The sequence below is a fragment of the Myripristis murdjan genome, chromosome 21 (assembly GCF_902150065.1).
Source record: "Myripristis murdjan chromosome 21, fMyrMur1.1, whole genome shotgun sequence".
Lineage (NCBI taxonomy): Eukaryota > Metazoa > Chordata > Actinopteri > Holocentriformes > Holocentridae > Myripristis > Myripristis murdjan.
The window spans coordinates 5,896,792-5,915,000 of NC_044000.1; the positions used below are offsets into that span (position 1 = coordinate 5,896,792).

The window sequence follows — 18,209 nt, forward strand, 5'->3', positions numbered from 1 at the left end:
GCATGCAGACGCCAAATCAACCTTCTTTTCCCTCTCCTCTCTCTCTCTCTCTCTCTCTCTCCCTCCCTGTTTTGCTTCTTCTCTATCTCATTCTCTCCCTCCTCTGCCCTGCTCTTCATCACTATACAGCATTTCAGAGCATGTGGAGACAGACAGACAGAGTGGAGACACAGCTTTGCCTCATGAAAACAGCCTCTCCAACAACTTTGCCACTGAAGCATCAGCGTGCCGTCGGCAGCGGTATAATCACCTGCTATGCAAGCGTTCTCGCAGACAGAATTATTATTTTCTTGCTGGAGAAAAAGTTTGCAGTGTCAAAGTCCCTGAAAGACATGGCGCAGATCAATAGCTATTCAATACACGCAAACCTCATAAGCAAAACCTTTTTGAGGGTGAGTGTATTTTCTAACTCCGAGCATAGTCCCAGATTCAGAAAAGTCATTAGCAAACATAACAGCAATCTTCCTTGCATGGTTTCTCCTTGCAGCCCAATTCAAAGAAGCCTATTTACTTTCCAAGCAGAACAGGTATCAAATAATCAAAGGGGCCCTTGCACTATTGTTGAGCGTCAGGCATGAGCAAGGCAGTATCTGTGTTTGTTTGTGTTTACAATATGTAAAGACATGCTTACAGATTTCTCATGCAGTGGGGATGCCTGCTACGTGGACCTTCATTAAGGAAGTGGATTGTAGTGATGGAGGAACCCAAGCTGAATTACTTAACTGATAGATGCACTCTCAGTCTGAGCTTTCCCCTTAATTTTCACTTTAATTAAACCTATTCCCAGGTAACTGTGATAATCACGCCGAATGCCCACGGCTGGAATAAGAAACAACTTTTTCTTGAGCCTCATTCTCGCTGTGCCATGCATACTTATGCACACATGTTGTATGCTAATGAACTCTTGCATCCGCCAAACTAAAGGCTAAATCTGATTTATATGGTGCATCTCAATAAATGCAAAGATGAATGCAGCGATACACACAGAAGGGAAGACAAGCGGCGCCATCGGTCTCTGTGTCCCTCATAAGGGCAGACTTATCCAGCTGTGCAACATCCAAGGCTACAAGGAAGCCCACAGCATTGCAAACTTTGATGTTTTTCTCCCTCTTTCTAAACAATATTATTCAGTACTAGATACTTAGCTATGGAGGTTTACAACTCTAAAAGCATAATCTCCCCACTTGGAGCTACTGCTGCAATTCATATGTTTCCAGTGTTCCCCAGAATCGTTTCATGGAACTAAAACTACAACTGGATTCAGAAGATGTTTTTTTTTTTTTTTTTTTTTTTTTTGGCATAGAGAACACAGACTTATGAAAATTGTGGTGGCTTTATCTTCTTGTGATTTTGGCATTGAAGACTACACTCCATTCTGTTCACATCACATTTTACATTCTATTCAGCCGATGCTCCTATCCAGAATGATTTACAATGAGTGAGTAGCTAAGAGTGCAGTTTCTTGCTCAAGAGTGTTTTCGCAGGACACTTGGATGTTGTGCTTCTGTGGCTAAAAAAGCTGTCACCATTAAAACCCAAAACTAAGAATTGGATGTGTAAAGCAAACATTTCCTCAGGGACGTGTTCATTCTGCCCAATTTCAAAACACACCAGTGCTGCCGCTTTTAGGAAAATTAACGTGGAGGACTTTATTACAGTGATGGAATACTGGTGTGGAGAAAGTTTTTGAGGTTTCTGAAAGTTCATTTTCATATCGTAGTGGAATGAAAGGAAACCAATGGCTGGATAAAAGGGAAGAAAAATAATATCAGAGTTCCATAATATGATTGCTTGCTTTGGGAAAAAAATAGCAGAAATGTGAAATTTATACATTTTGTAGATATTAACATGCCAAATCACTGGTATGGTCCTTTTAGACAGTGAAGGTGGATTGCACAATCATCCTAACTTCATAAAATATTTTCCACCAGGTAGTGTTAGCTGACTTTTTATTGCTTTTACAGAACCAACAGAATGTCAACAGTCAAAACTTAGCATGTTAACCTAAGTATGATGAGAAAAGGAGCATCAGTTCCAATGTACAGCAATGTTGGATTAAGATTTTCTACCCTAAGGTAAGATAGGATGAAGTAAGATAAGCCCAGATTCCTATGATTTGCTTCTGTAATGTTAAATCAGAAAAAACTCTATATTACACTCTTCCTGTCTTGAGTTAAGATTTAAGATACAATGTTTGTGTAAAGTGGCCCCCGGTCATTGGTAAAGAGTGTGGCAGACCACCACAGCCGGTGTGGGTTAACCCACCTCGTTTAGAGGATCGCCTGCCTCCCACTTCTCACAAGAGTTGTTTACTAGCTTTCGATAAAAACACCTCCATAAATGCACACTCCAATTTCCTCTTCACCTTCAATGTCACAAGATATCACCAGCTATATACGTGGAAAACTCATCATCAGGTAGTCATGATGGAACAGTTACTGCATATAAAATATATGGTGAGATGAGCTGTGGACAAGGCTGACTGACAGCTGTTCATATCCATAACCACAACCAAACTGTCCAGTGTCTGGTGCTGATAGGCGGCCACATGTTGTGCTGCTGTATCAGCCTGACACCAGGCTGTGTCTAATACGGTGGGGATTGACTTCCTCTTGCATGCTCCAAGGTAGTGAAGGGGATTGAGACTATTTTACCTCGGCAGATCTTCACACCTTCCCCCAGGCCGTCTCACCTCGATGCCTTAAATATTAATAGTAAATCGGAGGATAGTGGATGAGTGAGGGGAAGAGAGGGCTGACAGCTTAATCATGGAGGTAGCAGCCTCTCTCTCTCACCGCTGTGGGCGGCTGTCACTATGACCTACATGATGTAATCACCTCCATAACCCTGATATGGGCCACCAAGGGCCTTACAGGGAGAGAGATAGACAGACTCAGAGAGACAGAAAGACGACCCACCTTGGGGACCCTCGAGCAGAGGATCATTTAAAGTCAAGTCTGGTTTTAGAACCTGCTTAGAAAGAAAGTGAAGATGTAAGGGCCACAGGAGAGGGCGGAGGTTCTGCATGGAGGAAAATAGGCAATAATGGACGTGTTTGCACTATTGCACTGACTAGAAAAACTGCTGCTTCCAAAGCTTTTTCTGCAAGTGAAAAAGGAAGTTTCCACAGAAAGTAGCTGCCACTACCAGTAAACAAAAGTTAGATACTATTTCCAAAACTACCAAATCACACAGTAAAAACTCTTAGCAACTGTACCTCTGTTGCTTACTTACTTACTTAGGCACCTATGCACCAAAACACCACATTTCTTCTTCTTGTGATTGCTCAGCTGTCATAAAAAGCGGTTTACAATGTGTAGTCTGGTCTAAAAGCACTGTTCTCTGCCTAAAAATCAGCGAGGCTCAGAAGCTTCTACAAATCTTTTTGTCCACCTGCCATGCAGCCAATTCCCCATTTGAGTAAAGCGATAGTTCCCCCCAAAAAAGGAAATTCAGTCATCAACTCCACTGCAGTTGGTTGGATCACCAAAAACACAGCTCCAAAAATTCCCATCTCAGTCCTCTTACACACTGGTGAAGTCAACAGGGCTTTATTTTTATAGCTTCCAAAAAAAGCATTAAATGTACAACATTTTTTTTTTTTTTTTTCCAAACAGCTTGTGCAGCATAAGCATAAGCATTTTGTTGCCATATGCAGGTCCAAAAGTCCAATATATGGCTCATTATCTCATTATCCATGGTCATGTGTGCACTCTGTAGTGCACTATAGAGTGTTTGTGTGACCAGAGCACTGTCAATGAGGAAAATATAGGAGATAATGAGGGAAATACTGGATCTATGGTGCAATCATTTGGCTACAAAACACTTGGATTTTGCTGAATGTGTGACTTGGAGAACTCTGATGGACATTTTATGCTTTTTAAGGCTGTAATGTGTGGCCTTCAAAAAATAGGAAGGAAGTGACTATGGACTATGGAGCTATGACAGTGTTTTTTTTGTTTGTTTTTTTTTGTTTTTTTTTGGTAGTATGATAAACTTCAGTAGGGTTGATAACATCTGAATGCTTATTTTGGTTTATTAAAACAAAGGCCCAACAGTGTGAAAACAGGTTGAACATAGTCATGGTTCATTCATTCATTCAATTCATGGAATTAGTCCTTTTTAAACCTTTGAAACCTGTAACTTAATTTCTTTCTTTGGTAATTTTCTTGTTATTTTTTTTCCCCTCATTTTTTGGATAATTTTCTGTTTATTTCATTTTAGAATTGAATTCAATTTAGTGGTAGCCTTTGAAACAAATCTAGTACTATGTCCATTAGTGAAAAATAAATTCTCATACACACAGAACTACCTGTCCACTCATTTACTTTGCCAAAGTTTTGGTTGGAAGACCTTGGCCAAGACCAAATCCAAAATGCCTTTATGGACTTGGAGGGTGTGCATGGGACACAGTAAAGCCAGGAAGAAGTGGGAAGCCAGGGATCATCAAAATATACTTGAGTTGCTTATAACAAGACATTTTCATCAGCGCTTCAAGTATTCTGACAGCCCTGAGGAGGAAAGATTGTGATAGAAGTTGAAGATTTTGATCTAAGGATGTCAAGGTTTGTTGTCAGCACATTTATATTTTATGATGCTGATACCTTCCATTGGCACCGGTTGCTGCTTCCGTTGTGCTGTTTCGCAGTTGGACAAGATACTGCTGTGGGACTGGAGGCACTTACTGCCAGAGCAAAATGGAATTACTCGTCACCAGTACAGCTGACTGACCAAAAACACAGACTGAGGTGCATTTGCTCCTGTTTGCTCCAGCACCTGAGAGGCAGCTGAAGGTAGACAATGACTAGCACTTCAGGTTTATGCAGTAACTACTTTTTAAAAAAAAAAAAGATTTTTGGTGCTCTGCTGGAGCTGGAAAACATACACTTATTATTATTTTGTGCTTGTATTATGGAATTTATTTATGACAAATCGAAGGTAACTTTGCCATCTTAACCCTAGAATGCACGACACAAATCCTACACAAATGAATAAAGGCAGTAAGATGACCTCGATTGAAATGAATGGTTTTCTTCATAATAAACATGTCCTGTTTTCATCTTCATCTTCAACAAGCTTTTTTTTTTTAAATATGAAATTGTTTGTTTTATTCCATTTCTCAATCCATCAATCAGTGACTCAATACTTATCCAATACATATCTTATACTGATACAGTCGCCATAACAAACAAGACTTAGCTAGCTAACAAAAAATTCAAGGTGGTAGTAAGTAGTAAGCTAGAGTTAGAATATCAAAATATATTGTTGACTAACAATAATCTCTCAGCTTGTTGTATGGCATGACCATATTTTGGGCAACACTAAATATTTGCTAGTTAGCTAACTCAAAAAAATTGCCAAATATTAGAGCTAATACTTAGTTATTAGGGTTAGAATATGTGATTGCATCATTGTATATCACATTGAGGCATGTCTTATCAAATGATGAAATGTTTTTCTAAATTAAATTATACCAAAAAGATAACATAGTAAATCAATAGAGATCATGTTGAACCCTTATATGAAACATCAGGGTAGTGACACCAAGATGATTTTTTTTTTTTTTTCCAAAACCTATTAAGTGTGACTCATTGGGAAGGGTCACAACAAGATTTTTGAGGAATACATTGTTTATGAGGGACTAAAATATTTCTGTGGCTAAAAAACTGCATGAAAAGCACAGTAGAGTGTCAACCTGACCCTCTTTTATGCACTGTGCAGTTGTGCGAACCCAATATAAAAGGCCACTGTTCAGACATGGCACAAATCCTTCACTGGGGTTACCAAGATCTTGGGGGAGATTGTGAACCTAACTGCTTTCCTTTGAGTAACACTTAAAGAGTCAATTATATATTACTGTGGCCTTACAGTGATGAAGACATGACAGGAATTGACAGAGGAAAGAAGACGAAGATTGAACGGGAGAGAGAAAGCCTCCCTAGGGACCTTGGCTCATTATCTGTCTCCAAGTTATTTCCCATCTGAACAGTTGGGTCTGGAGAAAAACGATGTGAATTTTAAACACATCACTGCTACCCATTGTGACCTGTTAACATCAATATAATTGATCTCATTGATTCAGCCATGGCCATGCATTTTGAATAAGACACAGTGGACAGTCCGGCAGACCACAATAATTGGGAGCGGAGTTGCCCTCCTTACCCCGTTCATAGGATATGTCTTCCATCCAAGCTCTCCAAGCACAGATGTGGTATCCAGCAGCACAACTGAAATGGAAAAAAGAGGAGAGGGGAAAATACAACCATTAGCAATCTGTCAGCACACAAAAAGCCCTATTTTCACACTGGAAATTGAAATATCAGTCATAAATGTGTTCATTTGGACTTTTTTATATATTAACAGAAATGAGTTTCTGGGATGAATATTTATGAGATGCAGCATATACAGTGGGAGCAACAATTTTTGCCACTTGTGACACAATTTGGGCACTGATGGATTGCAGTCAGATTGCTGTCAACAGTCCATTTCCTCCCCTGCCATCCTTTTCTCCTATCTGTGGCTTTATTTCAATCTCACTCACAATATGCTCTCTTCTGCCCATGACTTTGACTGTCCATGAGATACGATCAGTGCTGTGTCTGTTCTGAATCCTTCCTGTTTTGTAAAAATGTGTGCGTCATTACATGCAGTATGCTAAATAATACTAAAAAAAAAAGCTCTTATGTTTGTGTAAATGTGGTATAATGCATACGCACATCCTGGTCTTGAAAGTGTAATTTTCAAATAGTTTAACATATGCTGCACCAATCATATCAATGTCAGTCGGCTTTAACCTTCCAGGCAGACTTACAAAACAAATAAAATTTTGCCCTAAAAACTAAAATATTGCCATCCTTGACAATCTCTATTTCTTTCTCTCAAGGACAGTAGATTTAATAATTCAGGAGGAGAGTGTCTCCGTCAGTGACAAATGATTTACAGTGAAAAGGAGAAGAGACGGCTTCCTGAATTTGCCTACAGTGTGATGCCAGCATAACAGTACTAAATCTGAAAAAGTTGGATTTACATAGGCTTGTCATAACTTTGGGGAATACACACAAGACACTGATTCTCTTGCATTTCCAAAAAGACATAAATATTACATTGAATCCATCCGGTCACCTTGTCAAATCTGCCAAGTGTGCACTGCATGTATGACAGCACAGTTACATCCTAATTACGAGACAGTGAATGCACTATATCAGGATAGAGGTATGAGGCCACGTTCGGACTGCAGGCAGATCAGATTTGTTTCTCAAACCATATTTTCAAGACAGACTGTCCGTACTGTTATTTACAAGTGAGCAGGTCGGATTTGTGTGTCCAGACATCGCCAGCCCATCTGCACGGGTTGCTGTGGAAACCGTGTAGGTCGAACTACGCACGCTGGTGATGCAGTTTTCCAACACGGAAGTGTGAGATGCCACTCAGCCACTCTGATGCATTTCTGTCACTCTGGATTTGACGCTGTTGTTGTGTATCACATTCCGAGTGGGGCAAAAGACAGTTTGAAAACCAATTTGAGTGCCCACAGTGTTTGGACTGGGACACATCTGCGGAAATCTGCTTGGAATCGCATTGCAAACCACTTCCAAATGTGGCTTGGATCCGATTTGCAAATATGGATAAGCCAGAAAATGGATTTGGGTTGGCAGTCTGAACAAGGCCTAGGAGAGAAATTAGTATTCGGTGAGGGAGCCGATGAAAGCCGGTTGGAAGAAGAGGAACAGCAACAACAGACCCACGGAGATTGTTTGAAACTGATCACTTTTTCACAACCTAGAAGTCATCATTCCCAAATCCAGACATAAATAGCCCAATTTTTTACTCTTTAACTGTGTCCTTAAGCAGCAATCAAACTGCCCATCAAAAATGTTACACTCTGCCTCATATGCCTGATTTTGACATTGATTTCCAACAAATAATAGTCTTCATCTACTTGGACAATGACTCAGTTTTGAGTGCCAGTCAGTCACTAATGTCCACTTAAAGTATTGTAAGTGGTCTCCGGGGGGCTCATTACACCAACGCAAATCTCTATTAGTGACAATATTTCCTGTATAAATCTCCATTAACATCATTGCTCTGGGATAGCTGGTTATTACAAATGAATGCAGATCAAAGAAGGTAGTTTCTATGCTGTGGTACAATCCAGTGGGAATAAAACTGCAAGGTAAAAGAAAAGCGATGATATTTATATCTGTGTGAATGTACGCTGACAGGATCAAGGCAAGTAGAAAAGGGGTGAGGTGGGGAGGGGGGACATTTTCAAATCTGTCTGTTCCCCAGTTATGAGCCAGCGCACCTCTGATGGAGCCTGGCTGACAAGGATTGTCCAAGTCTCTGCTCACTGAGGTTTGCATTGTGTGTGTGTGTGTTTGTGTGTGTGTTTGTGTCAGTTGTATATGACTAAACGCTCTTTCCATTCCCCTTCATCTCCCAGAGAGCTGGTAGGACACACCGCAGTGACACACAATGTAACACCTGCTTAGGATCAAGCCAAAGGGGTGTATCACAACAAGCAAGAGTGATACAGTAAGAAAAGCACCCCAGATACAGGACGCTGATTTTGTCAGACTCGAGCGGCACAAACACAGGAAAAAAAAGGAAAAACATACAAATAGGTAGCTAGAAACCTTGGGTGTTCACAGCACTTGTGAATTTGAATACAACAACAGGTGAAATGTACAGAAAAAAAACTGAGGACAGAAGAAAAAATGAGGAAAAGTCTTCCTCTGTCTCTGCAAGCATGTGCCTATCTGTGGTGCTTGTGGTGAACAGATAATGTAACAAATACCAGATATTGTAATGACGTGTCAAAATGTGACAAAACGTCCTTCTAAATGAGTCCAAATTGTAATAACATGTCACAATCCTGTCATTTGTGTTTGAGTTTGCTAGATTTTGCTATTGTTCGGTGTGACCCTCCTGTGTTCCTGTAAGCCAGACTTGTTTCTCCCCTGCACACCTTCCTTGCAATTGTCGCATTAGCCGTGCCCTTTGGTCACCCGTTCCTATGTCTTCTCCCAGCCAATCAGCTCTCTGCGTGCTCTCCTGTCAACACACCTGCTTCTGATTTCCTGATTAGTTAAGTTTGTATTCAAGTTCAGCTTTCAGTTACTTCTTTGCCAGTTGTTGGTGTCTTTGACTCCTGCTCCCAGCCTGTTGTTTGCTCCTGTTTCATCACCTGTGTACCAGCCTACTTATTCTTCAGTAAAGACTTTAAAAAACCTCTGCTCTACCTCCCTGATCTGCATGTGAGTCCACTACCCTGCTTTCCCCATGACATAAAACACATAAATATAATGAACTGCCAAACACCCCCATTGTATCATCAGAATGATATTGTGATAACTTCCTAATGCCTTACACCTAATGAATATCAGTAGTTACACTATCTATATAGCTTGAATGGATTAGAAGTTTCAAGTATCTCATTGTTAATGATGGTTAATCTAAATGGAAGTAAAGTATAGATTACTACTCAAACATTCATAAAGATGCTTGTACTAGACATTAGGAGGGAATAATGAGTTCCTTTAACACCACTATTAGGATGGTAGTAACTGAAAATGCTACCACAATCAGGTGTCATACATTTTCAACCCATTTACGGCATTTTGACAAAGTGGTACATTCGCAGGCAGTTATTACACTGTCAGCAGCAGCATACTTACAGTATTTGGCTAATTCATATTAGACTGATGCTGTAGTCCACCTGCAAGAGGAGGTGTAATGAACCAAACGGCTCTTACAGTGGAGCCCAGGGACCATCAGAGGGTCTCAGAGTCTGAGCAAAAGGAAGACTCTCACAACTATTAGGCTAGCTCCCACATAAAGCATTGACAGTTCCACAATTTAATATTGAATCAACAACACAAATCTTCCTATGAGGGGATTTCCTGGTTCTAAATCTTATCAAATTGAGATCCATGGTCTAATGCGGTGGTTCTCCTTTTAAGCACGTTACCCCATAAAACAAAGCAATGCCTACTTGTGACTCCCCTTCACAGGCTGCACATTTAGAGCGGTGAACCGCTCACCTGAAGAATGACTACCCTGTCAGGTTGTTTCATTTGCTTAATTATCATCAGTCACAAGAAAACAGAAAACAGTGAAATCTTGCAAAATTTTGCATACCAAAATTGTGTTTTTTGTTTGTTTCTTTCCCCCTATGTCCTAATTACCTTGTGAACCCCAAAACTTTTCTTATGACCCCCTGGAGGGTACCAAACCCCAGGCTGAGAATCACTGGTCTGTGTGTACATGTATCTGTTAGTCTAGTCCTTTATCTAGTCCTTGACATGTAGGCTTGTTGTGGTGGTTAGTTATATGATCATGAAGGTGACTCTACAGAGTATGTAGGTTTTAATACAGTATAGAACTGAGTATTTATCGCATATAATGTAGAGAATATTATAGATCCAAGACAAAACAGGCCTGAGAGAAAAAGGTGCAATTACAAATTGGTCTGCTACTTCAGTGCCACAAAGAGCATCATGGATTTATCAACACTCAGCACAGTTAGGCTGCTGATATTTCAGAGCCATGCTCAGGACTGTAGATTCTAACTTGCACAAACCTCAGTCAGATAAATGATCAGTGAGTCAGGCAGAGTAGACTAATACATTCAGCTAAACAACCCCTCTGCCCCTTCACTCTCTGTTGCTGGGGGGATGGAGAGGGTGATGTCAGGTTAACAAGGGGGATGCATTTTGGTCATTTTGCTAACAAGAGAGATGACATCCCCCCTCAAATCGCCTTACTGGTGACAGGGAAAGGTGGTAACACCTCTAATTTACACAGCCACCTGCAAACAAAACACCCTGTCCACACTGCCAAAATGGGCCCCGTGGCACAAGGAGGACAGGCAACAACATCCCAGCACCAGCTGACAGTAAGTGGAGCTTTTGTAAAATTACTAAGTAAAGTTTGAGGAAGGAGAGTGCCAAGGTGATCACCAGATATACTGCAGAATTTTGAGTGTTCAACAGCATTTCATTCTCTAGTATTTGTGCAAGACTCTAGTTTAGATGGTGTTGCTGCGACTTGTCAAGTTGCAAGTGGTTGGCTTTAGAATATTATAGCGTTATATAGTGGCTGTTCCTTAGTATCTAATGTTATGGGCTGGATCTTACCTGTTGTCAAAAAGTGCAGTGTTATCATAAGCCTGGGGAAAAGCTGTCTCAGTAGTTGTATTCCTCAGCTTATTCTCCTGACAGACAATAGCTATTTTATTTAACATTGTTTACTATGATACACCTCTGTTTACCTCCACACTGATAGTGATAGAGATATGCCTGAACATCATATGGTAATCTGCTTTCATGGGAAGTCTAACCACAGAATAACCCTCTTGTAAATTTCAAACCACAGCAATAACACGGCAGGTGCAAGTGCAAGAAACAATCATTTCTTCCACAGGGTATACCAAGATATAGAGCATCCATTTCAAAATTTTATAGATGACACTCTGACATCCCATTCCTGTCGGGGCAGCACTGAGCTAGTAATGTAATGTTATAGAAGACAGTTCCTTCTTGTGTCCATCATTGCCACATTTTGTATCTGGCGAGTCAACGCCAGCATCACATTGACCGCAACCACCTTACTGACATAAGAAGTTTTTACCTTTTTCTGACAAAAACAGTTCTGTTTCTTAAATTGGTTCTCTTTGGGATTCTTGGAACAAAGGTGCTAACTAACAAACCAGCTCACATTTGCACAGGTTTGGAGTGCGATGGAGATGTCGCTGGGTCACTGACTCCAGCATTGCTGTGCCTGGATTCAGTCAGTCTGCTGGTTTGCTGGGTGCACGATAAGTTGGTCCTGGGTTCTCATGGCCCCGGCCTTCAACAAGCCTTCAACAATTTCACAATTTGCCTTTTCTAGTACTTTCTTCCATCTTTTCCTGAAATTCAGGCCATGTAGAAAATGCCAGCAATATTTTTATTTTTTTTATTTTTTTTACAAACCCAGTCTCAGGTCCTGCTATAATTTGGTACCAGATGGGAACCAACTTTCTTTGTTGGTCCAGGTTATCGGGTTTATTTCCGGTCAAAATGCTTAGAACAGGTCAAAAATAGGTTTGCAAACCAGAATGAAACCAGTTCCTTGGTGGGGAAAGGCAGATAACTCCATGATGGTCCATGGTGCACTTAAATGAATAAATGTTGATTTCATTAATTTCATGCATATTTTGTTTAAACAATTTGATTTCTGCTCTCATATTTGCCCCATTCTGAGAATCCATTGGCATACACTGCAAGAAGAGGCAAAAGCAATGAGCTGCTGCGCTGATGTTAATGGAATGGGAACTCCTAGTGGGTTAGAGACTATATGGACTAAATGGCTGTGAGAGCTCCCTGAAAACTGAACTATCAGTGAGGGTTTAAAGGAAAGGAGAGAACCCAGAAAACTCCACTTTTTATTCCCTGACCTTTTGAGGTAATATTATCGAAATGTCATCTGTATAAATCCATATACATGACTGACGTGTGGGAGTGAGTGACCCCACAAGATTACAGTTGGGAAAACAGACTGACAGAGTACGGAGGGGGTGAATGAGGATGGAGATGGGGGAGAGGGGGTGGGGGTGGAGGGGATTTTCTTTCATACTGTGGAAAAAAAAACTGTGCTTTAGCTGGGTATGGAGGACTGTATCATGCCAATAAAGCACCACTGAAATTGAAAATTGAAATTGAAAGTTGAAAAACATAAAAGGTGAAACACAAACTATTTACTACATCTAACTTTGATCTAACTAAGGTGTTCAGTGCGGAAAACACTGAACGCATTACACATGTTCAGTGTTTTCCGCAGAATTTTAGTCTCATCAGAAAGAAAAATCATTTATATGAAAACATTTTTTTAGCTGCTCATGGCCCCTTTGCTTTAAAGAGCTCAAGTTTTTTTTTTTTTTTTTACAAACTTTTGAGCCACTTTGAAATGACATCTTATAGCATAGCTGCCCTGCCATTCTGTGCTTGTGATATTTCCAGTACAGTGTGACTTTCTATCTAGTCATGTGTTCAACCTCTTCGAACAAAGTCACAAAGTCATTTTTGGGTTTATTGCCATTTTACCTTTATTGTTCTGCTTTACTGGTCTTATCCCTGTGATGGACTGGTGACCTGTCCACAGTGTCCACCTTCCCTCCAGCAAGTGCTGGGATAGGCTGCAGCACCCTGCTACCCTAATTCGGATAAGTGGCTTAGAAAATGAATGAATGAATATTGTGAAAATTGGTGCAATTTAGCTTTTATTCACTTTTCTCAAATGTTGTGAAAAGTGGTGTTTGGTTTTTACATTGTTGGGTGTTTGGTGTTTGGTTTTTACATCATCTACACCAGCATGGAACACTAAGACTCTCCACCAGACTAGAAAAACACTAATGTCTGTGGTGTTTCCCCACCGCACATCCCAGAGATCACCTGTCAATCTGCGTCTTTTTCCATGCATTTTCTGTTGATGAAGTTTGAATTTCTGAAGGTTCAGCCATGGTGGCTACCATTACTCATACTAATTAGTCAGCTCTTCTTCTATTAATTACAAACAAATTGCTACTGTTGCAGCCAGAAACATAAAATTCTTCCTGTGCACCAGATGATTTTTGGTGCACTAACCCTAACCCTAACCTACCTGACACTGGGTGTTTAGAACTGCAAATATAAAAGCTTTCCTGAACTGGCTAAAGGTTGAATCATTGTTGTGTTTCATTAGTCATTAGTACAGAATGGCAAAACACATTTCATTCATACAAGCATTTAGCAGAATTTTGACCTAAATCACTGACTATTCTATTGGCTCGTTTTGATCTTCATTCTCCTTCTATTTCTCGTCTGTTTCTCCCCTCCTTTCTCTTCCTTTATTTTGATAGTTTCTCCATGCTGGCTGGTGCTGGATCAGCTCCAGTATCTCTGTGTGTTTTTCTCTGCCAGCCAGTGCCAGGTCTGCACCATGTCAGTGCTGGCGCCAGGCTGGAGGACTGGCTGGCAGTGCCAATAGTGTTAATGGACACCATTAGGCTACTGTGGGCTGGTCAGCAGCACAGTCTCTGGAGGAAGGCCTAATTACTGAGCCTTGGCACTGACGCTCAAACACAGTAGCGAGCCATTTCACACTTCACTTTGCCCTAAATACAGAATCCATGGTCGATGTACATGAAGCAGAGAGCAAGACCATCCAGCAGAGAGAAAGGTTAAGAAAATTGCTACTGGTGAGTGAAAACCTTGTATCTCCACAGTGTCATCTTCATCCTCAGCAGCTAAGACAGCCTTGTTTTTTAAAGGACCATACCAATGATTCTGAATGTTTTACCCATTTACTACAATTTTTCCACATTTTACACAGCAACAAACAATTTTGCAAATCATGCAGGGTGCATGATAAATATTTCTCATATAATCAAAATCCCTTGATTTTCAAGTTAGAATTTTTGGTTGAAACACCACCCACCTAACTGGCTGTGTAAAGAAAACGTTTCCCTTGGGACTATTCTCCAGTGCATAGACCTTTTCACTCTGTCCAGCTTCAAGTCATCAAAACACAACAGTGCTGCTGCTCTAATGTGGACAACTTTATTACAATGATGGAATACTGGTGTGAAGAAAGTCTTTGAAAAATCATTTTCATATTGTAGCGGAATGAATGGAAACCAATAACTGGATAAAAGGTAGGGGAAATTATATCAGCTTCTAAAATATGACTGCTTGCTTTGGAAAAAGATGAGCAGAAACATGATGTATGTATGTTTTGTAAGAATTACACTAAACATGCAAATCGCTGGTATACTCCTATAAGTATAGTTGAGTTCATCCCAAAGGGCTCTGAAGAGTTTTCAGGAGCCCAACGGTTGCAACAATTCCCTGCACTCCCTCATGAAAATCACCAAAGTTGGACTTGTGAGATTTTTAAATGACAACAGCAGTGTGCGTATGTATGCACTTGTGCCTGTGTGTCTGTGTGTGCCTGTATTAGGGACTTGGGTGCATGCATACTGAACAGACTGCCTGCCCATGTACAGTATATGTGCCTGGGTGAACATATCCATCCATCCTCTCTCTCTCTCCCTCCACAGACTTATCTCTCAGTAGGGGACCCATAGACTGTGCATAGTGCTGAGGGTCCTTAGGGACCTCCACTGGGCGATATAAATAGAACATGAGCTAGCCGACTCATAAATATATGAAGCTCCAGTAGAAGGACGGCATATCCTGTCCAGTCTATAGCCCTCACAGGCCACACAAACACCCCCAAAATAACCACACACCTAACAACAGACCAGAGACACTTTAACCTAGTGTTACTTCATGCAAATTACAGGTAGAGGCGACCCAGGACTATTCAGAGGACAGCTGATATTGGCTGTTCAAAGGTTCTTTAGTTACAATAATGGTTCTGCATAGCACTGCTGTGACTCAAATGGCACTGTGATTTGTTAAAACATAAAAACTTGTACCTCATAGTAAAGAACCTAGTACGATTTTTAAAAATGACTGAAAATATTGCTGTTGGCTGCTGGAAAACCATGGCGTCTGACCATGGTGCTGTAGAGGACCTGTCTAAACACATTCCCGACAGATTAACAACCATTTTCCCGTCCCAGAACCTTTTTTATAAGAGGGTAGCATTTCAAAGAGCATATTGAGGCTGATTTTCAAATGAAAAACAAACCTTTTTATTTGCAAGTAAAATAAAATTTATGCAAGTCTCACTCCCTAGACACCAATAGAGGTAAATAGCGAGTCTCGTAAAAAGACAAACAATAGTGTTTGAGAAATGAACAGAGACTTGAGAAAATTGATTTGAGTGAGCGACGGGGGAGAGGGGGAGGGGACACACACATTGTCATTTAGCGGTGTAAACAAAGCGCCGGGCTGCCGACAGATGAGGGGACGATATGCTGTGAAATTGAAGACTATCCATAGCAGAGGCAATCTGACAGGCATGACAGGATTTTCAACATATCTCCACACTCCTGCAGGATCAATCAGAACATTCAACATCATAATAAGTGACAGCAAGGCAAATCTATGAATGTGGTTGATTAGACCTGATATAGTCAGTAAGTGTTTTTAAATGAGAGATTAGTGAAGGGAATTTATTGCAATAATTTGGCTGGACGCATCACTGCAGAGAAGTCAAGACTGAGCTTTTGCCTGCTAACAGCAACTGCCTCTGTACTTGTGGTCATGTACAAGAAAGTCTACAGATCAGTATTTTGCAAGAATTCACGAGCATATACAGCTCATTAAATAGCATAGTTGCTTTGCCAAAAAAAGGACACAATTTATTGGAAAATCCCACACAAAAGAGAAAGGTACAGGCTGCTGACCGGTGTTTATAAACAGTTCACATTACTTTCTATTGTTTTAGTATACATTGCATTTAACATTTAATAACTTTTCATCATTTTATACTTATAAACATTTTGATGTCAAACCTATGTTCAATTTAAGTGCTGTTTCTACACACTAACGTGAAGATCATGGGGTCACCAAAATTGCCAAAAAGTTTTCATCCTTTATTCAACATGAATGTTGTCTCTAAATTTCATGGCGATCCGTCAAACAGCTCTGGACCTAACTGCTGACAGACTGACCTACTGACTGACACTGTGATGCATAGGCTGACAAGACTAAAAAAAAAAAAAAAAATCACTGATTTGACATTAAGGTGACATTGTAAAGAAGGACTATTTTCACTTAAAATGTGGTGCAATGATAATTAAAACAGGCAAAATAATTAAGGCAGGATACTGACTTTGATTGATGGCCTTACTTTTCATTCGACATGAAAATGAAAGGCAGCTAATGGCTTCAACAGAAGGTAGGAAAGCAGCATCTGAGATATAAAATTACAGAAGACAGTATGCCAGCAGCAGTAAAAACAATATAAATGACAAATAAACTAAACAATTGCTACAAACTGGCACTGCCCTTTCAAGACCGGTAAGGTTGAGTATTAAGTTACATCAGTTCAAAGTAACACCCCTCAAGATGTTTTGAATTATTGGATTGATCATACTCTGACGTTATTAATCTATTCAGAAAGTAAGGCCATGCAAACATGCTTGAGTGATTTCCATTGTATCATCTATCATTAGAGCAGGGGCTGAATTAACCTAAATTCCACTACGACAGGAGGCGGTTTCCCCGACAGTAAAGCATGAAGTTGTTCTAAGGGATCAGCTTCACTACACGATTGTGTTTGCCCACTCACAGCAGAACAATCATAATCGTATTAACTGGGATGTTTTCAAAGAAAACATCCCTGTGTTCCCTGATAAATTTAAGAGTTTCCATGTCTGGAGTCGGGCCGCTCTGAGTAGGGGATCTTTCTGGAAAGATTTCTCAAGGAGATGTCTTGTTTTATGTAGCTGCGTGTGTTTGGCTCTCTACTGTGTCCGAACTGAAGACCATAAGCATGAGCTGAGATAAAGTAATGCATTATCATGCAGCAAAACAAAACAAACAAAAGACATCACTTCACACAACTGGGTAGAATTGAATGCAGCCACAAAACTATGTTGAGAACAGAAACGGAACAAGAAATAGACACAGAAAGATCAATAGAAAGATAATGCATTTTGAATTTTAGAAATACAGTTTAGGTGAATGTCATCTACATGTACAAATACATTTCTTGGAGTTCTCTTTTAATTGTCCCGCAGTGTATGTGAATACTGCTTGCTACTTGTTAAACACTGGGTTCTTGTCCTCCCCTTTTCACAATGAACACATCATTTGCACACACACACGCACACACACACGAACACACGAACATACCTTGGCTTGCAAGTCAAAGGTGCAGCGTTAACATTTCTGTGGGCGCTCTGAATTGACTGATTGATTGATTTTCCTTGACAGCAAACTGATGGAGGATGTCTCCTGCATCTACAGCAGTGAGCGTGCTGCTCTGCAGGTGGTGCCACTGAGACTATAGCAGCCAAAGGCTTTAATCAGCCATCCACGGAAATCAATAGAAAGAGCAGAATACTTTTGATGTTTATTTCATAGGTCCAGGCTTATGAGTCTTGTTTACTCCGTAGACAACGCCGTAGACTGATGTTTTCGCCATGCGTTGCTTTCTGGCTTCAAATAGCTGCATTTCGGAAACATTCAGAGATCCGGCAATGTCGGTGGAATTTACTTGGCCTACAAAACCCAGATTCACATGAGGTACTTTCATTTGACTAAACCTTTTTT

The 18,209-nt window shown here is 40.4% G+C and overlaps 1 protein-coding gene across 1 annotated transcript in view; it reads right to left on the minus strand.

The window, feature by feature from the left end:
- LOC115380034 (ephrin type-A receptor 6-like) overlaps positions 1 to 18,209 on the minus strand; it is a 247,204-nt gene that overhangs the window by 219,256 nt on the left and 9,739 nt on the right. The window contains exon 2 of the mRNA XM_030081062.1: positions 6,163 to 6,227. Coding sequence (XP_029936922.1) covers positions 6,163 to 6,227 — 65 coding nt within the window. The remainder of the gene's footprint in view (positions 1 to 6,162; positions 6,228 to 18,209) is intronic.